Here is a 26,067-nt window from a genome sequence, read left to right on the forward strand (position 1 = left end):
CTAGGTAGGCCAGTCCTGGTGATGTGGGACTCACACCCACTAAAAACCTCCCCGTCTCCTAGCTAAACCTTCCACGGAACCGTAATAGTAATAATAATAATAGTAATAGTAATAGGGTTCGAATCCAGCAGCTGACCCTTAGATTTTCTCTTCCTAGGAGCTTCTTACAGCTCACTGTCCGGTGATGGACAGTGTTGTCTGTAACGAGAGATCACTGTCCGGAGGCCGGCAGTGCACTGGAAAAAGCTCCGGGCGCTAATGACCTCAGCTGTTGATGCGCCAAAAAAAAAAAAAAAATAGTAATAATATAGGGAAGGGATTAGCTATGAGGTTAGCATACTGGACTCCCACGCGGAGGTCCCGGGTTCGAATCCAGCTGCTGACCCTTAGATTTTCTCTTCCTAGGAGCTTCTTACAGCTCACTGTCCGGTGATGGACAGTGTTGTCTGTAACGAGAGAACACTGTCCGGAGGCCGGCAGTGCACTGGAAAAAGCTCCGGGCGCCAATAACCTTAGATGTTGACGCGCCTTAAATAAAAAAAATAAAAAAACACCACAAAAGGATTAATACTATCTCTAAAACTAAATCCACGAACTGGATAGAATTGAAATTACTGACTTTTTATTAATATAGTAATTTCAGACAGATTTTTTATTCCTTTGATCAAGGATAAATAAGAAACAAAATACTCAAGTTTTTACTGTAAAGGATCTCACAGGACTTAATAAAAGTTCAACAATTTTATTTTATTCATCTTTATTGTAAATTATTCAATAAACAGTAACAGGAATCGTAATAGAAATTTTACTTAAATGATTATGAGTCAATTTTACAAATTATGTATTAAACTAAACAATTAAATATTTACAGCACACAGATATTTCTATACTGAAATAAGAAATCCTGATTTTATCATTACAATGCGCTTTTTACCTTTCATTGTGATTGGTTTCGGATTAACGTACATTTCAAAGACAATATCAGGTTTGTGGCAAATGGAAATCATGGATAATTTACACTTAATTCATAATAAAAAAATAAAATACTTTAGTTATACATTACGCTATGGAATACTGTCGTGCTAGCCTATCAAATTCAGCTTGCTTATTATTGTAATCATTTACAAAAGGATGTTCTGCAGGTGAATCAATTAGCTGGCTACGATATCTGTTGGCAACCTAAAAAACAAATAAATTATGAAATAATTATACAATGATACAAGGATAATTACAAGTATAAAAACGAGACCTACTTCAACTGGTTTAGAAAGATGTTGTGACAGAACCATCATATTTAGTAACGTATCTGTATTGTTGCTATCTTTATCCATCGCTTCCTGTAAGGCGGATTCCGCTTCTTCGTATTTACTCTGTCCAATAAAAGTTACTGCTTGTCCATTAAGCAGGACTGCACTGCTTCCATATTTATCTATTAATTCTTGAAATATATAGTATGCGTCTTGTAATTTATCACCACCCTATACACAAAGAAACTGTACGATATGTAATAATTTTTAAAACTCTGTTGGAGGAAATGTTATTATTTACCATCGCAATATTTAGCCAAGCTTGCGCTAATTGAGTTAATGTATTGTCTTCATCTTTGTCTTGCATATTTTTCAATTCTTTTTTAGCTAAATCAACACGATCCATTCGGAGATATACTTGCAGATTTACTGCCATGCTAAAAAAAAAAGAAGAAGAAAAATGTAAACATTTTCTTGCTGCAATGAGAATAAATACAATTCTAATTTATGAATTTCCTTAAACTTGACTAAGCATTCATAGAAGTTGAGGTGGAAATTTCAACATTCCACTGCAATCCCCCCAAAGAATTTCCAGAAGAAATTAATCAAAAAACGACATAGTTACCTCAACTTTTGGAGACAAGCAACGATATCAAATAAAATGTTAGGAATGCTTGCTAAGCGAAAATAAAATTATATTTTAGCTTCAATTCAGAACTTAGAGGTGCGTTCACTTACCTTTCTATATGATCATCATTATGTAGCGCTTTGAGAGCAGATTCATAATTGCGTTCATGACAGTAAATAGTCGCTGCTACAATTGCTCCTATATGGTTATTGTCAAAATTGCCTGAATTAAGCTGTTCATCAAGTGAATTGATGATAGCATCTCTGTAAAATTGAGTGAATATATACTAAATTACATTTTTGAGTCTCACAATCAGATATGTAATTACTCAAGAGTATACAAATGTTTCTTTCCTTAACGGCATAAACAATAAAATACCTTTTATTTTTAGTATTAAAATAATCTGCTAGAACTTTTAACTGTTTTAAGTCTGACGATGATGAACCAGAGATTTCATCTAATACAACTCTGTACTTCCTTTGTGCTATATAAGATCTATATAAAAAACAATCTCTTTCAAGCTGGAGTTCAGGCGAAGGAGGCTAGAATTTAAATTGAAATGGAATTGTGACTAATTTGGTGGAAAATCGTATACATTTATATTTTCAGTAAGCAGAAAAAAAAACTACGCAAGTTAAACACACATACTTTTATCCTTTGGGCTTCATTTATTGCTTGCTGATAATTACCAATGTAGAAAGAATTTTTAATGTCGAAAAGAATATCAATTTCCCCTGTCGGCCGGGTCATATTTAGTTTAAATATGAATAATAAAATATTCCCTTTAACAGTATTAATCACCTTAAAAGAAAGTTACTAAACAGTTATAGAAGGTTACTTAGATTAGGAAGGTAAAATGTTTTATGCAACATCTTCCACGTCCTCCTCATACTTAGTTACAGCGATCTGCCTGATAAATTTAAACTAGACAGTCCAAAAATAAGTCAGTTACATATCTCTGTTATTTCAAATTTATTCTTTAATATTATAAGGAATTTTTGAGTCATCTGTTTAAATTTACAAAGATAATGGTAACCCTGTTGTAGAAAATAAACTGTAAAGGCTTATGGGTAATGTTTAATGTGCTATACTGTTTGTTTTTGGAGGTTCTCCTGTGACCAGAGTGCGGTGAAGTGTTAGATTCTTCAGTTTAGCGAAGTGAAAATAAATTTAGTTTTTGATAATCATGAGTCGGCGAAGGCCTTATCCAAATGACGATGACGATGGATATGGTAATATGAATATATTTTAATAGTAATTTTACAGAATATAACCAAAAAATAGATTCTAATTGAAGTTTCTTAATTGAAATTCATGAGTAAATTGTCTTAAATTTTTTTATGTACATTCTCTGAATCATTTTGTATTCTAAATCATTGAATTCAACATTTTCTGTTAATGAAGACTGGAATTCAGCTCCGACCCTGTAATAAGTGTTGTGTGCCCTAGTTAAAAAAAGATATTTTAAGTTGCTTATGCATTGCAATCGGTTATTTCAGATCGTTTTTGTCGCTCGAAGAGGCGCAGAGTTTCTGAAGATCAAGAAATGGAAGAGCATTTAGAGACGCTTATTTATACAATAGGAGAAAAAGTAAAATGCTTTCATACCTTATATTTATGCTTATATTTATAAAAATGATTAAAAAATATGTTATTTTTTTCAGAGTAAAGCCTCTTTGGAAAGCAATTTAGAAGGTTTGGCTAGCGTCTTGGAAGCATATTTGTCCAAGTACCGAAACAAAGTCCTTAGACTACTCACTGATTGTGCCGTAAAACTTCCTGAAAAATGCACAACTTACACTACTATTGCTGGATTAATGAATGCCAAAAATTATAATTTTGGTGGCGAGGTATGAATGGTAATTTCTCTGAAAAATTTGCGATAAATGTTTCTATTTGTGTCCCCAAAACTGTGATTTCACAAATTGACTGTGTTGTCAAAAGAGTTGCTTTATAGCAAAAGTGAGTTTTTATACATGGCTTCATAGTTAATTCATGAATTTGTTATGAGATATGATGATATGAGAGCGATATTTATCGTTAGATCTTGCTTTCATTTTTTGATCACCAATTGTTTTGAGTATTCGTCCTGCTTTAGCTTTCCTTAATAAATAGTAGGATGTCGCACATTGTGTATTAGCACGGTAAAAGGTGCTCGTCCTTAGGAAAGAAGCCAAACGTTGGTGCCGCAAAAAGAGCCTCCATTGTGTCTCTTCATTAGAAAACAGTTCATAACAGTCCTACGTCATTCAAATACGCCAGGGCATAGGCGAGCGTTCCCCCAGTCAGCCCCTTTTGAACACAAAAATCGTTTTTCGAACACAATGCTAGCATTTTTCAAGGAGATTGGACTTAGTTTCGTCCCCCTAGCTACATTGTTTGCATAGTTGTTTCGCAACTAGTCCCATCCTATACTTAGATGCTTCCCCAAGCGCAGTGTCTTGTGATTGCATCCTCATTTTAGTGCAGCTTAGCTTTATGCTTTTATGGTTTTCCAGGCCTCGATTTCCGTGCTGCATTCTTCAAATACAATAATTAAAATGCAGTGGTGCACTTTACACTTCAGGGAGTCCTGATTGTCCTGTGAGAAAATGAGAGTCGTAGTCCACTTACTCTATTTTACTAAAAAAAAGTAGATTTTTAGAATAATACGAACTGACATTAACTAAATTCAGTATCAATTAGTTTGTAGAACAGATGGTAAGAATTTTCAAAGAAGCTCTGAAAAGTTGTAATTGGGACACAGCCAGATATACTTTGCGATTCCTAGCTGACTTAGTAAACTGCCACGTCGTCGATGCAAACTCTCTTCTGAAACTCTTGGAGAGCATGTTAGACGTTGCTAAAGAAGATGGAGTTCCTGATGTAAGTTATTGTATCTTGATAATTTTTAAGATGACCATGTCTCAATTATTCGTGATACTTATATTGTGTAACCCATTTATTGCTATTAACTTTTTTTAATGTGAAGTTCCCAATACATTTATCCAACGAAGTATTGGTAATAGCTAATATAAACTTATCTGATTTGGTTCATTATCAAACAAATCTTTTAACTTGAAGCAGATCATCTAAATGAGCATTCTATCTTGTGTATTGAAATCTTTTTTATTATTTTAAAACTCTGTAGTGTTGGATGAAATTACAAATTAAGGAATAATAAATAGTCATTAATTAAATAATCATTTTTATTGCAATTATTATTTATGTAATTACATTTTGTAAAGCATTCTTGTCTAACATGGTTTATCTTTCCAAACTTATCGTATTGTTTGCATAACCATTTTGTTATAAAATTATAAATATTTTTCTTTTTTTTTAATTACCAATAAGTTAATGTATTACTGAAACATTTTCGCTTAGTTTTTGGTTCTTAGTAGAAAAAGAACATAGCTTTCAAGCTTCCGAGAGGCTTTACTCTTTAAGTGTCTTAAATCTTTTAAATCAGGCTGAACTGGATTAGGTGTCCAATAGCTATTGACCAATAACACTACTGACCTATTGTCCAATTTCCAAGGGATCTATTATTTGTGAGATTTCATGCTGAATTGAATATGAGTGCATATGATTTTTCATCAAAAATATAAATATGTAAAAATAAATATACTAACTATATAATGCATTTGCAGGTAAGAAGATCCTGGTTTATTTACGCTGTACTATATTGTCTTCCATGGGTCGGCCGAGAATTGTATGAGAAAAGGGAATCTCAGTTAGATATGTTGCTAACAACCATTGGTGTACTTCTTAATAAAAGGAGTAAAAAACATGTACCAGCCTTAAGAGTCTGGACTATTGATGTGCCTCACACTCAGGAAGAAGTACGTTTTTACTTTTTTTATTTGTATTTATTGTTTTAGTCAAATTTTCGTGTCATTTTGTATGATTAATTTTATTCCCACTTTTTTTTTTTAGTATTTAGATTGCCTATGGGAACAGATTAGAAAATTAAGGCAAGATAATTGGCAGGAGAAGCATATACCAAGGCCATATCTTGCATTTGACAGCGTTCTTTGTGAAGCTTTACAGCATAGCTTGCCAACATTGTTAATTCCACCACACGATGATAGCTATGTCTATCCAAAACCTACTGTAATTTTTAGAATGTTTGATTACACGGATTGTCCAGAGGTTAGTTTATTTTTATTGTTCAAATAATGCATGAAATAGAAATAGAAATATTTTTATTACTAACGACGATAATCGATTTTTAACAAATGTCTAGACAGAACAGTTACAAAAAGAATTATTAATGTGACTTTATTAAAGCAGACGTGTATACTTCATAGAGTATTGTTAATCTCTTTTGATGACTGATTCTTTGATCTAAAAGGAAGAAAGATTCTTGCCAATTGTAGTCAAATTTTTAATAATTTTTTTGCCAAGGAACTAGGTCATCTTCAGGGCTATGGATCATAGGTTTTCAGAAAGAAACAAATTACAATGTGTACATTAATATATGAAATCAATGTACCCATTAGGCCTCAAGATTTCTTCTCTTTTACAAAGTTTTCAAAAGTACTATGCGTTAACTGTTACACGATCATTTATTTGAAAAAAATTAGTGCTATTCATTTTTGCTAGAGAAGTAAACGAAATTTTAGGTGAAAGAAGGTTCAGATAAAAAAAAAAAATCCAAAATTGTATATTAAATTTATGGGCATCTAATTTGTCGGCAAAGATTAATATTTTATCAGGTGAGCTTTTGGTCTAACCACCAAATTAGGTCGTGCATTGGCGCATCTAGTCTAATGATTATTTATTTATTATTTTAACCATTAAATAAAATCTAAGTACGAACTCAGTACCACAATACAACTTAACTCTGCGGGCCTTGCCTTTGACCGGTTGGATATTTTGGCTTCTCTAAGATTAATGAAACAAAAATGTAATGAGAGCAGAACGCAACCTCTTGACAAAGAGGCATTCATATATTGCAACCAGTGCTATTACAATTTCAGTTTCTTTGAATTACTAATTTTACTGAAAAACTATACTTTCAGAGAGGCCCAGTTTTGCCTGGGGCGCATTCTATTGAAAGATTTCTGATCGAAGAACATTTACATCAAATTATTGAAAATTATCACGCGGAAAGGAAAGAATGGTAAATTATGTCTTTTTTTTCATAAGTCGGCTTTTGCGCTTAAGATTAATAAGATTTGTAGTAGCTACTTAATTTATTTTTGTTTTCAGTGCTACCCATTTAATTGAATTTCCTTACAAGTCAAACATACCTTTGGAATACTGTATAGTAGAAGTAATATTCGCCGAGTTGTTTAATTTGCCCCAGCCGAGATATCTGGAACTTTTTTATGGATCTCTTTTTATTGAACTAAGTAAACTACAAACTAGTAAAATGCCACAGGTAACTTATTTTAATTAATATCACTTTTAACTTATATTATTTTCCAATTCAGTGTATCTCGAACATTATACGCTCAAGTGTGTGAACGTAATTATTGAACTCTCTATTGTAATTAATACTATAAAGGTAGTGCAATGCTGGAGAGGGCAAAAGGTTTACGAGCATTTTGTCGATCTAAAAGCTGCATTTAATGCCGATAACCTAGACCATTAATTTTGGTAACCTGGGTGTATCCTCCGTGATTGTTAGTGTAATGCTGACTTATACTTTGACATCACTTCAGATGCATTTCCGCAATGTGTGTGGATGTCTTTTCGGAGTTTTTCAAGTCAAGAGTAGTGTTAGGCAAAACTGTATTCTAAGACCATCCTGTTTTCAATTTTTGTGCTTTACTTTCTTCTTTTCCTTTATGATGACTCCCGGGTTGGTGGATCAAGTTTAAAAGTCTAGATTAGATTAGATTATTAGATGGAACGGGACCTATGCCCCACGGCACCACAGCCAGCAAATTTCTTGTCAAAATTGGGTGTTATTAGAATAAACTCCAATACTTTCAGGGACTTCTCAAGACAAATTTTATTAGTTAGGGAAAAATGAAATCGAAAATAATCAGTTGAGGCGTTTTTGTGGCGTTAAAGCTTTTTTTCTTAATTGCTTATTGTTACTTAATGTTTTAATCACATTCATATTTTCATCAACTGATTAAATGAAAAATGAAATTAAGTGTGGTCACTATTTTCTTACTAGGTGAAACAAAGTAAACTTTGCAATAAACTAAGAAGTTCGAGAGCTACAAAACCATTTTTTGTAAATTAGCTTAATGATTGTACTTTGATTAATGTAGCTTCTTTTGTTTAGGTACTCGCGCAGGCAACAGAAATATTGTTTTTAAGAATAGAAACTATGAACACTGCCTGCTTTGATAGGTAAATTGATTTTTCATATTACCTATTTAATTAAATTGGAATTGATTAATCTTCTTCATATTGTATTTGTGGTATTTTTCATATTAAGAATAAACTTTTCTTTTTTTTTTTTTTTTCTCCCAAAAGATTCGTAACTTGGTTTGGCTACCATCTCAGCAATTTTCAATATCGTTGGAGTTGGGAAGATTGGGAAGAATGCTTAAAATTAGATCATGAACATCCTAGGCCTAAATTTATTAAAGAAGTTTTACTAAAAACAATGAGGTATGTTTGTGGTTATTGAGTTAAGATTGCAAGATGTTTACTTAATTTTTTCCATTTTACTTAAAGCGAGGTTGCCTTGTTGTGTACTTATTTTTTGCTTTACTCTTTTAATTTCTCTTAACTTTTTCATCCCTAAAGTAATGTAATTGTGTCAAATTTTATTTGTTTAAACCAAAACGATAAAACGTAGATTAGTCATTGGTTTTTTGATAACAGGCTTTTTCTAATTGAAATTTTATAAACGCCAACTGGTGCTAGAAATCATTCGTTATAACTTCGGTGAAATAAAAGCCAAAGTGAAGCACCAAGATTTAAATCCGAAAAATGCTAATTAATAAAGATCCGCACCTTATTCATGATCGCGTTTTCGCCTTCAATCATCCATCTGATATGAATAATCCGACTATTCAACTAAAAAGAAAGAAAAAGAGTCATTTTGTTTTGTTTTTTTATTTTAATAATTAACATTCACTTCTTTTATTTTCAGATTGTCCTATCACCAAAGAATTAGAGACATAGTGCCTCGTAGTTATGAATGTGTACTGCCTCCAAGACCAGATCCTTTTTACAAGTATACAGCTGAAGGCAGCAGTAAGTACATGTTTTTTATAGTAAAGAAATTATTGAATTCAGTAAATTTTGTTTGTACCCACAAATATTTAAAAAATGTTGGAATTTATAAAAGAACTAGCTAATTAAAATAAGGAAATATCTGTTTAGATGTAGGTGCCTTTACAGTCTACCTTGTTTTTTGCAATTAATTTTATAAAAGAATTATTGTCTGGTTAATGAGTAAGTTATAATGCTAATGGATTGAAACATCCTCTCCCAATGCACAAGAGATTATAACTTCCACTGTTTTTTTGTTATTGACAATTGTTGTTTTTTAAGAAGAATGGAAGTGTAATACAGAATATTTTTTTCACAATTTCTTTTTTAATGTGAGAAAACTGCCAAGTGTATCTTGCTGGATACAAAATTGAAACTAAGCATTTTCCCTTCAAGTTTAAGTTCAATTCAAAGTATTGAACACACACTTGTAAGTTTTTTTTAATTTGAGACAGAATTAGCAAGTGTATTATGTGATAGATACGTCAAATTCTTTGGCGCATCAACCTCTGGTTTTGGATGAAAATGTAAACATGGTCAAAAACAAAAACAGTGCGTGCAACGGCGGATGAAATCAACGATTCCTTTCAGCACCTGCGATCTCAACCAAATTTCTAAGTGTGTTTCGAGTATACTGGATTCTTTTTTGTTGGGGTAAAAGTATAGTAAAATTTGAAGTGTGTTTCTTAAAATGGAATGAATTATCTAGCAATTTTATTATTTTCCATGTGCTCACTAAGAAGATTCAATAATCCTTTTGCAGCATTGTATGCTTTTCTGTTGAAATGAATGAGAAGTACGAATTAAAACCTAGTGCTAATGTGTTTTATTGGATCTTTATTGATAAGAACTTGCAAGTTTCTAAATCCTAAAAGCAAACATCAATGTATCACTCGAGAATTGGTTTACAAGTTTTGTATTTAAAATAAAGTTACTATAGTTTTCGCTTTCAAACTTTGCGGGAATTGGACGAAAGAGATGTGGATCGATTCTTTTGGAATTCAACATTTACATTGACAGTTTCGAAATTTATCACCACAAGTACCTCTGACAGCTAAACCTGGACATATTTAAGTAATGACACAGGGAAGCTGTTATGAGAGGATGAAAATGGGGAGATAATCTGCATGTAACCTCAATACAGAACTATCTTTAGTAGAATGCTAGAGCTTTTCAAAACAATTACATTAATAAGTTAAAGGCAAATATTTTTTTGCTTGCAAATCTACAATGTGCTTTCTTGTTATCATTTATGAAAGCAGCTATTAATAATAATTTAAAGAAAGTTGATCATAATTATGATATTTATTTCTTTCTGAAAAATTCACGATCTGCGTGTACCTTTGATAGTAAACATTAATAGTTTACAAGTTGCAACAAACAAAATGTTTTTAAATTTTTATTTATAAAATTATCACATATTTTCATTAAATACATTTCTTAAAATTATTTAAATTAAAATCTCAACATAAAAAAAGAAGGTCTTACAGAATATTCATCTGAATGGTTTTTATAATGTACAAAACATAATCAACGCAAAAATATACAACAATATATAATTATATTAACATAAAAATCCAGTTAAAATATAAACAAAAAGTCCTTTAAATTCTTCCATTTTTTTATTTTTATAATTTCATCACGTTTCTCAAGGATCCCTGTTTCTTTAGGAATTGTAATAATATTTTATAAGTATTAACGGTTAGGGACTTAAAGTTTCATAAAATATTGTACGTTTTCTCAAATCTAAATCCGTTTATTTAGGACACCCAACTAGAACAATTTATATTCATGGATGTAGTACATCCTATACTTTCACATACTCTACATAAGAGCTTAACTTGTTAGAGATTAATAGTACGTTCTAAATGGATGGATTTAAATTTGAGCAACAAGCTCATGAAGCGAATTTTGGTCGATCACGTCACACCTCAATGTGTTCTCATAACTAATGAGGTTTGAAGATTATTGAAATATGTCCAATGATAAAAATATTCCAATAAAATCAAATGCAGTGAATATAGATTTAAGGGAAATAGCTTGTAATCTGTAGTTTGGTAATGTGAACCTGAAAAAAGAGGCGCTAAGCACAAGGTCTCCAGTATTTTTGACGTTAACTTCTCACATAGTGAGAAGGGGATCCTCACCAGTATTATAACATATGAGGTATGTTTCGTTCAAGTCTAATCCACGACTTCTTTGGAATCCAGCATGGTTTCCCAGAAACTCCTGAAGGCATTCTATTTTACTATTGGAGTTACAATCCAACTAGCTATCGCTTGCCACTTGCAAAAAAACACTTGGAAGCTCGAATGATTTTTGTTTAGCCAAACGAATTATTACTATTTTGAAAATCCGGAATAGACCAACCAATTCTATCTGTTCCTCGAAGAAAGGAATCTGAGAAAAATATTAAAGCTTTTTGGGTGAGTTGTGGAATTATTTATTTCAAGTTGGACCCAGTAGATCTCGCGATTTACCAGCTTTTCTCGACTCAGGTAAGACGCGTACCCTATGTAATGACTGACAAATATATCTCTCCCGTTGTAAGAAAAAATAAGATTCCTTCAACAAGACTTCGTAAAGATGTATACTACATTACAAACATCCTTTTAAATGTATTTGCAATTGTTAGCTAGCTAACCGCCCAGAACATTTTCCTCAAACTACTTCTAAACTTCCTCTGATTTTCACTTCTACCCCTTCTCGATAAACTTTTTCTTAAGATAAAAATGTACATATTTAATAATAATTTACAAATCTCTTGCCATATTTAGTTGCTGGCAACAGTGGAACTTTAAATTATAGGCTCTCGGTTTGGTTCAACTATTAGATAGTGATGATTTTATTTCTAGTAGTGAACTTATATCAGTAAAAAAAAAATTGTTTTGAAGAGTAATATGGAAAACGGCAGATTTTTGACAAAAATTGTACTTATGCACAATACATAGACACAGAAAACCAACGTCCTGGTTAGAAGTAAATGATTTACCGTAGAAAAAATATAAAAAAATTTTCATTAATTCCAATTACTTTTCTAATTTCTAAATTTGTTTCTTTATCACGTTACAGTTAAGAATGTACAAATTTAACAATACCAGAAGACTAGTAATAGTTTGTTAAAACTTAGTTTTTACTTAAATAATTAGTTATCTTTCCCTGATTGTTTTATATTTCTTATTTGGCCTTTAGCAGTTTTGTACGAATATGATTTTGATATTCTGTTAACTACAACAGAAATAGGGTCAGTATAGTCAGTCTCTTGATCAGGTATTGTGGTTGTTTTCACTGTAGTTGGTCCATTAATCCCAGATAATAGGTTAATATTGGCCAGTTCATGTTCATTGCTAATGGAATAGCCTTTTACCAAAGTAGCATTTTTTACACCAATGGTGGTCAGTTCGTTTACAACTTCCTCCGGACTTTTGTCTTCAATATCTATAACCAAATTTCTAGTTCCAGAGTCTATAATAAAAGTGGTTGTATCACTTTTGGAGTATACATTTGGATCAACAGTATTTGTGGTTTGTTGGTGCCAATTGTCTAAATTTATATCTGTAGTTTCGTTGAATTGTTCAGTTATTGTTGTAAATTCATTTTCAGTGTTTATCTCTGATTGAGTGGTCGTTTCATTGATGATTTCATTGGTGACAGGCTCTCTCTTGTATTCAGGAAAGTAAGTTGTTGTCTCGGTGATCAACTTTACACTTTCTGTTCTGACAGTTGTATTTTCACTGTCCGGTTGAAGAGTAGTTTTATCTTTATCTGTTGAAGTAACATTCGTTAATGGTTGTATTATTTTTGTACCATTTTTTAGGTTTTGTGGCGTTTGAGTTGTGGATATTTCCATTTTTCTTGTTGGTTCGTAATTATAACGTTTTTTCTGCACACTATTCGCGTTTGCACTTTTATTAGTTGTTGGTCTAATTTTTTCACCCCATTTTATGAACAACGGTGCATAGCCGAAGGTTTCCGATCTAACAGTTGTCGTTGTTCGTTGTGGTGTTTTTATTTGTAGTCTGTTTGCTGTTTGTGAAACAGTCAACGAAGCCGTTGGTCTGATCTTCGTTATGCTGTTTGTCGGCAAAGAGATTTGCCCTTCGTTTTCTGTTACTTCTAAAGTGTTGATTGAAGTTTTACTTACAGTTGGTTGTATTTCTGTTGTAGATGTTGCATTGGGTGTACTATGTTCAGTTGTTTCCTCGGACGTTTCTTTACTGTCATTGATTTTCTCATCATACAACATCAGTTGTGAGTTAATCGATGTAGGGAGTTGTTTAGTTTCGTTATTACCCTGAAGTTTAATGTCACTAAGATCATTCGAACGTGGAGTTGTAAATGCGTAGCTGCCGTCCAAGTAGAATGGGTCCGGTTCTGAGTATCTCACGAATTCTGTTGATGGTTTGAAATTTTTGGGAGTAGTTGATGTGAAATAGAAGCCAGTATTTTGTAACCTTGGCGGTACAAATGCATTAAAGGGATGTTCAAAAAGTATTGGTTTTGGTATAGTTTGTTGGTAAACAGCCGCTGAAGGTGGACGTCCTGTTGGTCCTACGGAAGGAATGAAACCATCGTATACTTTTTCATTTTTTCTAAACTGCGATAGAACAGTTATTGGTTCAACTTGATAATATGCACCACTCTGGGTCCAGGTTGGATTTTTAACTTGCGGTCTATTTAAACCATCTATCTGTAAACCCAAAATATATGGTAGATAACTCTGTCTGGCTTCACTTACCACAGTGTATTGAGGTTTCAGAATTCTCGATTGTTTTTTAAATACATTTTTCATTCCATCATCTCTGTGAAAATATTCACTGTCTAGCCTACTTATCGGTAATTTTCCATTTTCACTTAGTTTTTCCACTTCTATTACATGGATTTCTTCTGTAGGATTGTGCCATAAACTTTCTTTATTTGGTTCATTGATTTTACTCTGTTGAAATCTATCTGGATTAATCTGTTTTAATCCTTGTTTTGGTGTAAATTCGTATACATCTTCAGAGGTTGGATAACGTGGTATTTTCACCCTGATCCATATATCATCTGGATCAAATTTTTGTATCCTCCAAACGGCCAATAGCCGATCATAGATTGGTTTACATCTAGACTGTGCACAATCATACACTGATCTATCACTTTGTCTAAATTCTAAATAACCATGTTCCCTAGTTGTATCAACTAAAACACCAGTTTTTACTTTTTCAAAATCATCAATTTTACCTAACTTCCTTAGAAATCTGGCTGATTGTATTTTCTCCCAGAGTAATCTATCAGTTTCTATTTTCTCATCTAGACTTGGTGTAAATCCTGTATGTTTGATTAAACTGTGAAAAGTGGCATCTCTGAGTATTGACTGCCAATTAATTTGATGATGTCCGTTGTTCTCGGATTTCTTAAAATTGGGAATTAGTACTAGAGGTTCTGGTGGAGATAGTGTCTCTGATGGTGTTATTATGCCCTTAACTACGCAGATGTCCATTACCTGAAAAAAATTCAGTAAGTAATTTTATTGAATTATTTTACAAGCAAAAGTTAGTTTAAAATAGAATCGTAAGCGTGGTTTTGAAAACAGAAAGAAAAAAGAAGCATCTGAAAGTAAAAACTACCACCAAAAAAACAAATACAATTGGTAATGGCGATATATTAAAGATGTCTTTGATGCTAGAGTAAGAAAAGTTTATTACGGTAAGAAATACATATAGTCTTGTTGCAACAGTAGAATAATAATAATAATAATAGAAGTGAAAAAGTACTGTGAATAAATAAATGGTTTAAACGAGATCATAATTTACATCCTTTAAAAGACGTATAAGGGAACTGCTTGGAGAATTAGTCCCATTATATGTTAACACATGCATGTGTTTAAGTATACTAGCGCACGCCTGATTGTTGGCACGTGAGAGAGCGATCAAAAGTGAAAATATAAAAGCGAATGTGTATAATATACACACGGTAATGTTGGCTAGTGAAATGAGCTGGCCAAAAAAGACTAGAAAACCCGTATTATTATTACACTAGATGCAGCATTAGCTACACGTATTTGTCTCTTTTGAAGTTGCTTCAAAGCTCTTAAATCAACCATGACAGAAATACCACATAATGATTCTGCTTGTCCATCATTTTTATTAACTTTTCTTTTTTTATTTTCCTAACGCATTTTATTTAACCGAAAAAGTGTCTAATCTAAAACTTGTTACGTATCATGTAATCCCCAACACTACTGCTTTATAATAATACTACATTACAATATTGGAAATAGCCCCTCTTCTCTGATTACTTCTCATTTTCAGATTGCTACATGTTGTACTCCATCCAAACAAGACATAAGTCACTATCTCACGCGATTGCGTTAATCTGCTTCTCATCAAATCCTAACCAAACTATGGCCACCTTTTTATGTAAGATTTTTATCCTATTAGGAACTGTTTTCTTGCATTACTTCATTCATTCCTAAATGTTACGCCATTAATTTACCCCCTCTCTGCAAATTACTTTTAACGACTGATATCCCTTGTTAGTTTTGTTCACATTAATTTTTAGCTAGGTAAGTTAATGATGTCCTTTGTTATTCTTAAGATGAAGAGTGAATGGAAATAGTTAGATTATAGTTTTTTACAGTTTTTAAGAGAAAATTTGCCAATAATAGTCGAAGTTTTAGTTTTCTTTTTTCTTTTCTCAGATTTCTGTATACTTTGATTTAATTACTGTATTGGACTGATCGAGTGGCATTTTTGCCGCGACTTGAAAAGAATAAAATGTGAACGAAGCATTAATATAATGAATTCTATAAAGAATTTTTTTTTGGCATCGGCTTCCGCCATACAGCCAGCATCGTCTAGGTGCTTATCACTAGAATATCACTCACTCTCCATTCTTACTTATAAATACATTCGCTTCACTCATTCAACTCTCTACTATATACAACTATTTACATAAACTTACATCTAATGGATGGATCAGTACTCTACATTCCTGCCATCCTTATAGCTTAACCGAAATTAAAATCACGTAATCCTTCTCTAATCATTTTCTTCCATTCATTCTATTCGGCTATAACTTTTAAATACATTCATATTTCTTTGCTAGCTCTGCTATAGATTTAAGCACATAGATGTTGGTGGAGAATATTATGTCTCAGTAGCGAAATGGTGCATCTAAATACCTGTATATGTCGACAAACATTCGTTTCCTTTCTACTACATAACGTGGACATATCCATTATTATATGTTTGAAATCCTCCTCCTCATTGCAATCCACGCAAAGAGGAGAGAGGACCTTTTGTTGATCCTGTGAAGATACGATCCGTGCTTCGCTCTCAGCCTGCTTATTGTCGTTAACAACCCATATAAAGAAATATATAGTTCTTTCGATTTATTAAATAAAAATAATAACTTGTCACTTTCTCTTGGCTCCCTTAAAAGGAAGTATTGCAATCGTTAGATTTTCTATTTTGAGTTCCCCCTATATTCTGAGAACCTCTGAGTACGAGGTGGTTTTTACAATTTGGACTTCTGCCTGGCTATGATTGCCTGTTACAGTTTGTTTAGCATTAATCAATAACAGAAAATTAGCAAAACTTTCAAATTAGAATTATTTATTTATATGTTGCTGTTAAGTCCAGGTAGAAGGTTTTGGGTAATGTCAGCGAACCAGAAATATCTCCCTTTACACTGAATTGATTTTTCAGTTTTTCTAAATTTTGTTGAAACTACAGACTACAAATTTTCTTTCAACTTAAGATATTGCGTACAATGATAGGTCTATAAATTCTTTCAACGAAATTAATTTATGGGTATTTTTGGGAGACGTAAAATTGGGGGAGGTTTCTTTTGAAGCGTAAATTTCAGTGCTGTCATTTCTATTTAGGATTTTAAATTTGAAGCAAAGTTCCCTTCAAATTCTTTTAATGGAAGAACCATTTATTCAAAATTTGCATGTATTATAACTCCAGCTCTCTCTTAGAAAAAATAAACAAAATAATTACTCCGAAAAATAGTTACGATAATTAAACACAAAAAATTCTTTAATTTACCACATTAAACGAGAAGTGAACAGGCAGCGAGTGACAGAGAAAAAAATGTATATTTGCATTGTTTTATTTAAGAAATTATTTTTCTTGACCTTTTCATTGCTTATCTAGCATAAAATATCCGTCACAAACGACTACCACATTATATTATTATAGAAAATTAGTCACACCAAAACCTCCTACAGGAAATTTACATAATTTTCATATTTATGTATTATATATGAAAAACAAATTATAATTTTCTCGATTCGTCTGTGTGTTCTCACGGAAAAAAAAAGATCATTAAGGCTTTTATTTAAAGAAAATTATTCAATAATTATTTACACATTAATAATGCATTTATTGTTCTTATGGGTCTAGTACATGAAATTCTTTAGAATTTGGGAACTTCCATATTTTGTTTTAGTTCCATAACACATCTGTAAGCTGGACATCTTTGGTTGGATTTCTTTTGGGATTTGGGGGTTTGATACCCCAGGTATGTGAGAAGCCAACTCAGACTTAATGGCAATTCTAATTTGGACATCTGTCTGCATTTTTAAGAGCCTTAAACAAAAACTTGTGTTTTCTTTTATAAGCGCCAGGTCATTGTAGTAGAGTTGATAGCTCAGATAATTTTAAGAAATAATAATAATAAAAAGAAAGAAATAGTTGTAACACATGAACTTTTACTAGCCATTTAAATCGAATCAAATGTTATCTAAATTCAAGTGTGCGTAGAAGATAACAACAAATGGTTTAGAACAACTTTCTAACCAGCTCGGAAAATATCTGTTTCTAGTTCTACCCGGAAGGAAGTATTTTGCAGTAACTCTCTCCTTTTTTCCATTTTTGTCAACTGTCTGCGTTTAAACTGGGCAGAATGATTTATTGTTGAAAATAATCTCTGATTTTTTGTCGCTGTTCAAAACTTCAAATTTTCATCAGAATATATATATTTTTTTTTTCTATAAAACAAAAAATTATTGATGAAGGAATTTATATTCTATATTGTCTGTACTTTTTTTTTTTTTTTTTTTTTAATTAGGTAAGTGGTGAAAATTTGCTGAAATGACTTGTTATTGAGAATGTCTAAGCTCTCAGAAACACCCTGATAAAAATGTTTCCTGGAGTTTGCAATGAGTCTTCTAGGGAGAGAAACATTTAATTATCAGCAAGCTGGATTCGAAACTCGGTGGTGCTTCCACGTTTTGGTTACACAGTATTTCCACTAATCATTTTGCTACAACAGTTGTCCCAATAGTAGGAGGTTTCTTTTTATTTAATGTTATGATCGATTGAATTAGAGTAATTTTTTATGGTCAGTTGCTTCGGAAGTATTCCCAACTCAATCTCTCTATCTCCCTCATATCTTTCCTGAAGTCTTTTTACATAACTTCTTTATTACTCCTCTTTCCTTTGTGTTGCTTCAGTATTTTTGTCAGATTGTTATTTCTCTCTTTCTAATTTAAGACGCGTCAAATATCTGAAGTCATTGGTGCCCCCGTAGTTTCTTTCATTGTACTACCATCTTTATATTAGAAGGATTGGATTCTCTGGATGTTGGGAGGGTTACAGAAGCATTACAGTTTGGCTCCGTAAGTAGGTCTCAGAAATGTTTTGTGTAGACTTAATTTAAAATAAGACAAACTGTAAGCAAGCAAAAATAGTCATTAAAATTGAAACATTTCATAAAGATTTTGTATATAAAAACATTACCAAATAAATGTAAATTACTCAACATAACTTTAAAGTGATGGTAGTACAATGTTTTGAGTAGTTAAATAAAATTAAAGGAAGGAACAAAATTTTATTTATATTGTTTTATTTGTTATTTAGAGGTTAGATAGTTGTTTGTATTTGTAAATAATATTACTTATTTGTCAGGTGTTACTACTAAGTATTCACTTTAAAGTTATGTTGAGTAATTTACATTTATTTGGTAATGATTTTATATACAAAATCTTTATGAAATGTTTCAATTAATGACTATTTTTGCTTGCTTACAGTTTGTCTTATTTTAATTAATATTAACGTAAAATTGTTTAAAAAGTATGTCGATCTATTATTTTATTTTATTAACATACTTTTAAAATAAAAAGTCAGGGAAGGGATTAGCTATGAGGTTAGGATACTGGACTCCCCGGGTTCGAATCCAGCAGCTGACCCTTAGATTTTCTTTTCCTAGGAGCTTCTGATGTTCGATGATGAACAGTGTTGTCTGTAACGAGAGAACACTGCCCGGAGGTCAGCAGTGCATTGAAAAAAGCTCCGGGCGCCAATAACCTTAGATGTTGACGCGCCTTAAATGAAAAAGGAAAAAAAAGTAAAATTATATACATTGCATTAGCTGTCTAAATCGGTCAGACATCTGTAGATTAGGAATTAGCTATTAGATGAAATGCCACGCTTGCACTTTAAAGCTAAATGCAATGAATGTAAAATTTTTGGAAGTAGTTTTTGAGAAAATGAAACAAAAAATTGAAAAATACTTCCTGAAGTGTTTTGGTTCGATATTTTTGTCACATCAGCGTAACACAAGTGTCAATTGAAACAATTTAAAAATAATAATAAAATGAAAATTTGACACGTGCGCAAAACACTTCCTCCCTTTTTTTTCGGAGCTGTGTTCTCATGCAACCAAAAGAAGTGTCTCTTTAAGTCGTCAACATCATAATCATAATCCTATTTTTTTAGATATTAAACACTAAGAATGGATTCTATTGTTTAATTAATAGCGTTCAGAAACTTGCAAATAAAAATGGTACGCGAACAATCCAGTTTACGAGGCAGCAGCAGAAAAAGTGTTGTTAACAGTATTAGACACACTTCTACTGGGAGCCTTGAACCCCATTATCACTCGAATAATGAATCGTCGTCATGGATAATCTAATTTTCTATTTATTCATTTTTTTTTTTTATTTTCGTTCACATATTCTATACTCATTGTTGTGTTACCGTTTAAGGAAGTAAAAATTCCATGAACTTGGGACAGCTATTATATTTCCAATTTCCTAATTTCGAATTTATTCTCTATTTCTATGCATCTGGTGGCTGCCATGTGGGATACCATGGAGATCTTTTCTCCTGGAAGAAAAGGCTGAACAAGAAAAACAAAAAAAAAGTCTTTTATCTAGTGAAGATGTTTTCTGAGCCTTTCGTGTCTTGTAGAAAGTGGGTTGAGTCTGTTCGGTCTGGTCTGGAAGAAGGTTTGCGGTCAGTTTTTGGGCTGGACCTGGGACCAGTAGAGACTAGTACGATTGACTTTTAAGTCTCTTAATTGACCTGAAAAGCTCAGAAGCTCATTGTAGCGTAGGAGATAAGGGTATCGCCAGATCTAACCAATAATCTTCCAGAGACCTGGGATGTTCTCATTGATAACAACGTTGTAATCAATCCTGGGTTTGCTTGTCCGCCTACCTATATAGAGTACGATCCTGGTGTGTATGTTTAATTCTAGCTTATGGACGTAAAATTGCTAAAAAAGTTCTATTTTCGGGAGTTTAACTTGAAATTTTGGGTACAATCAGTACTGGTAGTAGCATTTACTTTTCTAAACGTTTTTTTATTCATTTTTGAAAAAGTTCTTTTTGTTTGTTGTTACTGAAAACGGTTCTAATGACTTCAGAAAAAATGTAAGCTCCTAGCACTTACGTAATATTAATGGTGAATAAATGAGTTGTTTAATTTCCTCTTTTGAGTAAAACAACGTGGTTGGAAGTGTGAATTTCTTTTATTGCTTATTTTTTCAATTAAATGAGTTAAACATTTCGTGGAAATAGTTTAAAATTTAAGACCTGTATTCAGTGATCAGCTATTTATCAAAACGTCCATCCATTAACTACACAACTCATTAATTTTATTTTTTCTATTTTTTTGATGATTTAAGGCGCGTCAACATCTAAGGTTATTTATTGGCGCCCGGAGCTTTTTTCTCTCGTTACAGACAACACTGTCCATCACCGGGCAGTGAGCTGTAAGAAGCTCCTAGGAAGAGAAAATCTAAGGGACAGCAGCTGGATTCGAACCCGGGACTTTCGCGTGGGAGTCCCGCACGCTAACCGCATAGCTAATCCCTTCCCTCACAACTCATTAATGTTACAAGTTTTATTCCTAAAAACGTAAAATAAAATGACGAAATTCTATAGAAAACTTATTTGCATATTATTGTACATTACGTAGCCACTAATTTACTTAATTAACTACAAAATTGTTTATCTCTTAATTTATAGTAGAAAGAAAGTAAACATTGTTTCCCACCAGTGGTTACTAAATCAATCACTTTCTGATTCATTAAGTTAGTAAGAATTCTGAAACTAACGAGAACAGTATCTTTCTTTTGTATCCATTCGAGATCTTTTAGTTAGTGATTGTAATGAAGAATTCTACTGTCAGTGATTGAAAATCACGTCCACAAATGGTTGGATACTGGCTTTTCACTAAAAACATTTTCCAAGACTTCTTCTTCAGAGATAGTTTTTTTTTTTTTAGATTTAGTTCCAGACAAATGTAGAAATCTTTTATCTTGAAATTTCTCGCATTACTTTCTACATTATTCACGTATTTTTCAACATAAAAATACTTCTAATGTAAAGAAAGATTCAAGTAAGTTCAAGAACTTTTCACTTCTGATTGTCAGACAAAAGGGAGCCTAACTAGGGATATCGTTGAAGAGATTGGGATCTCTGCTCTTTCAGGAACCACTTTGGAAAGGCTGGGTAATAACCAGGTATGAAAAATAAAAACTGCCTAGAATCCTCTAGTTATAATTTAAGGGAGCCTACTTCAGAATATTTAGGGAGGTTATTGAAGGGAATGGTTGAGTTGGTACCATAGATATCCGAACATCTGGTTATCACTTTATAAGCTTCTTATAGGAAACCTAGGAGAGTGGTTTCATTACCTGGGACAACTTTGGTGTTAATAATCTCACCTTAGCATTAGAGGCGGTACAGTAAATCTATTAGATGATAACGCAAAAACAAAAAAACTTCTGAATCCGAGAGTTAAAAACAGAGTATTGTCGCTGAAAACATTAATTTCGAAATTGAATACTCGATCGCCTCCAATATCAGCCCTAAATAAAGTAAACAATAAAAATGTTTAATTGTTTTTAATTATCTCTTATCATACAGCTTGGCTTATTTATGACAGCCTTGCCAGGGGAAATAGGGTCACCAGGTTGTGTTTATTTTCTCTATTAAGTTTGTTTATTAACTATTATTATAATACGTTTCTCTACATTTATGTGAATCTCCATTGTATTTTTATTGCGTCATTATTTATCTGACTTGTTTATATTAAATTATAATGAACTATTAAATTTTATTTTATACTAACGAATTTCTGTTATTAACCGAATGGACATCTTCAATTATTCAATTGATTATCTTGATGAAAGTTTTTATTGATTGCTTCAAACGAAAAAAATCTTAATTAGCTCCGATATTATGTATACAAATATATTTAGAAAAGAAACGAGTTGCAGTTTACTTAATAAGTCTGTACACAAATTGTAAAGAAACGCGATTGTCTTTGAGAAAATTCCAAAAACTGAAGTGGCCCTTGCCGGTTGGGGCTTTTTCCTTCTAATTCGAAATTATGGTTTTTTTGTTTTGTTTTTTAATTCACACAATTACAACCATTCAATGTATTAAAATAGCATTTTAGAACGAGGACACTAAAATTGCCACAATTCTCAGTTCATCCTAACATAGATTTGCCCTGAAAAATGTAACAATTAAACGTTGCACATTAACACTGGACCTAAATTGTGTTGTAGGTCCACGGAGTGCAAGGGAAATTCAAGAAAATTGTTTAAAAAATAAATTCAATTCAATAAAATCGACTGAGAAATGCGATATTTCCTGCAGACTGATTTAACCCAAAATATTATTGTCGCTTCTCAAAAGGGCAACTATAAAAAATAAAAAAAATCTAATTAGAACTTCAGAATCTCTAATCAAAATTTACGAAGTTTATAGGAGGCGTATTAATAGTATGATTTTTTAGTTTAATTTTAATTAATAGTTGGACGCCACAACTTTATTTATAGTTTGTTTAAAACGTTGTGAAAAACCGGATTTATAGTTTGTGACGTGCATAAAAGCTGACTCGCTTTAGTAGTTAGCTAATCGGGGATGGCAGGAAGTTAGCTTTACCAATAGTTCTGGACTGTAATTTCCTGCAATAACCAGCTCCAATATTCCTTACTAATACCTGTACAAATTGGTTAACAACTACACTACTATTTACACGTCAAAGAAGATGTTTTGCAGTGTGAGAGTGGTTTTTTTAATTGTCCCGTAAATATGTCTGCTAATTACGAGAAATTGGTTTTTATAAAGTGGATAATTTGTTTAAACCAGGGTTTTGTCTTGTCTGAGTCTTGGGTTTCTTAGATCCGTGAAGAATCTTGACCTTTTTGGAAACCCTTATCCAATTTTCTCGGTTGCTAGCCCAACCCTGCTCTTTTGGACAATTTTTTTTTTATCTCAGCGAGAAACCCTAAATGAGATCATCCACTCTTCCATGCTTCTTTTCAGGTGACACCAGTAAGCATCCGATTTTGTACTCGATCTATCTCCAGTTTCGAGAAAATGTAAAACCAATGAAAACTCCATTGTTGAGTTGCCCCATTTATTTTTTAATTTTTTAATCAGTATACTGCTTAAGTTCAAAAACTTTTTAATTTTTGAGTTAGTGTAAACACATTCATAGAGATACAGAGACCAATTTTTAAAACTACACTCTGTAATTCAGGGGACCTGAATAAACTCAAAATTGAGTAAGTACACGATTGCGATACTCACTCTTTTTTTGAGATAAGAAAATCGTACCTGGCCAATATCTGGAACTTTCTTAAATCTCCTAAATAAACCCTCATAAGTGGACGCGTTCATTCACATGATATTTTATTTTAAACCATTTTTAATATCAAAAATATATTTCAACTTTATAAACAAATAAAATAATAATAAAACCTCTCTGACCGATTAATTACATAAAATCAACAAATTCTTCACCATGACAGCGTGTTTACGCTTGTTCCGCTAACTTTCCGGAAATTAAACGAATTAAGAGGCAATCTATTCCCCCTCATAGAGATCTGTCTCTCTTTCTAAGCAGTTCTCAGTTTCCTAAGTCCTTTTTCATATAAACAGAAATACTTGTGCAGCTACAATACATTTAGATGTACTGATTAATTCATATGGAGTATAAACTAGTTTTGCACTAACCGTAATATTTAAAAATAAATTTACAAAAAAAAAAATGTATACTTACATAAATGAATACCACTAATTGTATCATTATCAAACAGTTACGTAGTGTTTATGTTGTGAATGACATCAATATCAAACATTAACAAAACTACAAACTATAACATGACCAGAAATCAACAGAACTTATTTTTTGGACAACTTGACAGAACGGAGTACAACTAATTCTAAGAGGAAAACGAATACTTTCACACTTTCCTTAGTTATCCCTGGCACTGTATGTGTTAGTCCAGCACAATGTAGAGATACGAAGTAATAATAGTTGGTAGTAGTGTATTAAAGGGGATACTACAAGAGTGGTTACCATTGTTAAGGTTACTCTCTCTCTCTCTTGCACACTCTGTAGGTCTGTATGTCTGTGCTAACCCTACTCTACCTGTGCCGCTACACCTTTATCGTGTACTGTGAGTAACCAGACTGCAATAACCCCACACACAGACATATTCCAGCATCCTAGCTTGGACTTCCTCTTCCTGTCTTTTGTCCAGTACTCTCTCTTTCTAAAACATCCCAGGCTTGGCTCCGATGAGTACCTCCTATCAAAACCTCTGTATTAATCTGTCGATTTTTTTCTATTAATACTGCCTTGAGTTAATTGATGGTAAAAACAGTAATTGTATTTAATGAACAGTTGTCCTGGGATAACCTATTCAAAGGCAGGAATTAGCTGGCTACTTTCTTCCAATGCCCCTACATATCTGTGACTATGCAGATGACACAGGTACCAGTTTTTGGATAAAATTAGGTTAGCATTGCTCTGCTATTTAAATTTAGGCCTCTTAGATGGTCGTTAGGCGTCCAGTACTGGTTGTGGACGTGCAGTTAGTAGCAAAGCCTACTACTTATCCGGGAAACTTCCCCTAACCTAAGGGATTTGGTACCTTAAGGGTGAAAGAGACAGTTACTTAAGGCCAGCATTCAACATACAAGTCCATTCCACTTAGTCTCTGTGAGTGGCGGCAAAAGACAAGCCTGCTAGCTGTACCCATGTCGGCTGCATCTGGTGTAGTGCACTTGACTTATATGCTCAAAAATCAACTCCTCAAGTTGTCCCGAAGCGGGAGTGGGTTAACACGCTGCACTGACTTGTTACTGGCAAAGAGAAAACGAATTCTTAACTTGTTCAATAGTGTTTTTTTTACTATAAAAGATAAGAAATCTTTTTTGAAAACATTTGGTTATTAGTGCTCAAGGCACCTTGTTGAGATTTATTACTTTATTGTAGTATCGAACCAATTTTAATCAGTAGGAGGAATCTATTCTTTCTGCAAAAAGAATCCTTCGTTTTCCTCTACATCGTTTTTGTGCAAAGTACTCCAGATCTCATTTATCAAATTAATGAATCAATATTATCAGGCAGAATATTAGGGATATATTTGAGATGATGCTTACGCTAAGGATGAAGAAAACAGAAATAATTAATTAATTTTAAAACTGTTTCAAATAATGGAAAATAAATATATAACCATATAACGAAACTCCATCATGATGGCAGTGACATCAGGCTACGATTGCAATCACGTGATTATATCCTCAGTGGAGGTTACCATATACTCACTTCTCAGTCACTGAAGAGAAGTCCCCCAATGGGTTATATCACATACGAGGCATATATACTTGTTGAAACGTTGGTCAGTCAAATAATAACCAATATTTTATCGAGTTCTATATATGATGAAGCTTTCAAGAAGTCTTGAATTGGACTAGCATTTTAAGAGCCTTTACACTTTACTGGT

At 32.6% G+C, this 26,067-nt stretch overlaps 3 protein-coding genes across 4 annotated transcripts in view; 1 reads left to right on the forward strand and 2 right to left on the reverse strand.

Annotated features, from left to right (window-relative positions):
• Window positions 1–740: 740 nt before the first annotated feature.
• Window positions 741–2,736, reverse strand: epsilonCOP (coatomer subunit epsilon). Its single transcript, XM_074121679.1, has 6 exons — window positions 2,524–2,736; window positions 2,254–2,417; window positions 1,986–2,138; window positions 1,549–1,684; window positions 1,254–1,478; window positions 741–1,179 (listed from the first exon to the last, which is right to left on the reverse strand). Exons 1-6 carry the CDS (start codon window positions 2,623–2,625, stop codon window positions 1,060–1,062), a joined length of 900 nt encoding a protein of 299 aa, XP_073977780.1. The 5' UTR covers window positions 2,626–2,736; the 3' UTR covers window positions 741–1,059.
• Window positions 2,737–2,887: 151 nt separating this feature from the next.
• The window catches only part of Cbp80 (Nuclear cap-binding protein subunit 1), a 31,431-nt gene continuing 8,251 nt past the window's right edge, over window positions 2,888–26,067 (forward strand). The window contains exons 1-12 of one of the 2 annotated variants that reach the window (XM_074121672.1): window positions 2,888–2,906; window positions 2,982–3,107; window positions 3,375–3,466; window positions 3,540–3,725; window positions 4,561–4,740; window positions 5,505–5,696; window positions 5,791–6,006; window positions 6,879–6,979; window positions 7,069–7,240; window positions 8,099–8,166; window positions 8,293–8,430; window positions 8,918–9,021. In XM_074121672.1, the coding sequence (XP_073977773.1) occupies window positions 3,062–3,107; window positions 3,375–3,466; window positions 3,540–3,725; window positions 4,561–4,740; window positions 5,505–5,696; window positions 5,791–6,006; window positions 6,879–6,979; window positions 7,069–7,240; window positions 8,099–8,166; window positions 8,293–8,430; window positions 8,918–9,021 (1,495 nt within the window). In that variant the 5' untranslated portion in view covers window positions 2,888–2,906; window positions 2,982–3,061. The other variant, XM_074121671.1, reaches the window with a different exon arrangement.
• On the reverse strand, window positions 10,179–24,627 carry LOC141450832 (uncharacterized). Its single transcript, XM_074121673.1, has 2 exons — window positions 24,336–24,627; window positions 10,179–14,524 (listed from the first exon to the last, which is right to left on the reverse strand). Exons 1-2 carry the CDS (start codon window positions 24,360–24,362, stop codon window positions 12,185–12,187), a joined length of 2,367 nt encoding a protein of 788 aa, XP_073977774.1. The 5' UTR covers window positions 24,363–24,627; the 3' UTR covers window positions 10,179–12,184.

This window comes from Rhodnius prolixus, unplaced genomic scaffold, assembly GCF_049639745.1.
Source record: "Rhodnius prolixus isolate KJV_2025 unplaced genomic scaffold, Rpr scaffold_8, whole genome shotgun sequence".
NCBI classification, from domain to species: Eukaryota; Metazoa; Arthropoda; class Insecta; order Hemiptera; family Reduviidae; genus Rhodnius; species Rhodnius prolixus.

What these genes read in the sequence shown, in the direction of transcription:
- epsilonCOP (XM_074121679.1), bottom strand. Translation starts at nt 2,625, where the DNA reads ATGACCCGGCCGACAGGGGAAATTGATATTCTTTTCGACATTAAAAAT. An exon ending in AATGATGATCATATAGAAAG is followed by an intron (nt 1,685 to 1,985) that starts GTAAGTGAACGC and finishes TTTTTTTTTTAG; the next exon opens with CATGGCAGTAAATCTGCAAG. An exon ending in CTTGGCTAAATATTGCGATG is followed by an intron (nt 1,479 to 1,548) that starts GTAAATAATAAC and finishes CTTTGTGTATAG; the next exon opens with GGTGGTGATAAATTACAAGA.
- LOC141450832 (XM_074121673.1), bottom strand. Translation starts at nt 24,362, where the DNA reads ATGATACAATTAGTGGTATTCATTTAT. An exon ending in AATTAGTGGTATTCATTTAT is followed by an intron (nt 14,525 to 24,335) that starts GTAAGTATACAT and finishes AATTTTTTTCAG; the next exon opens with GTAATGGACATCTGCGTAGT.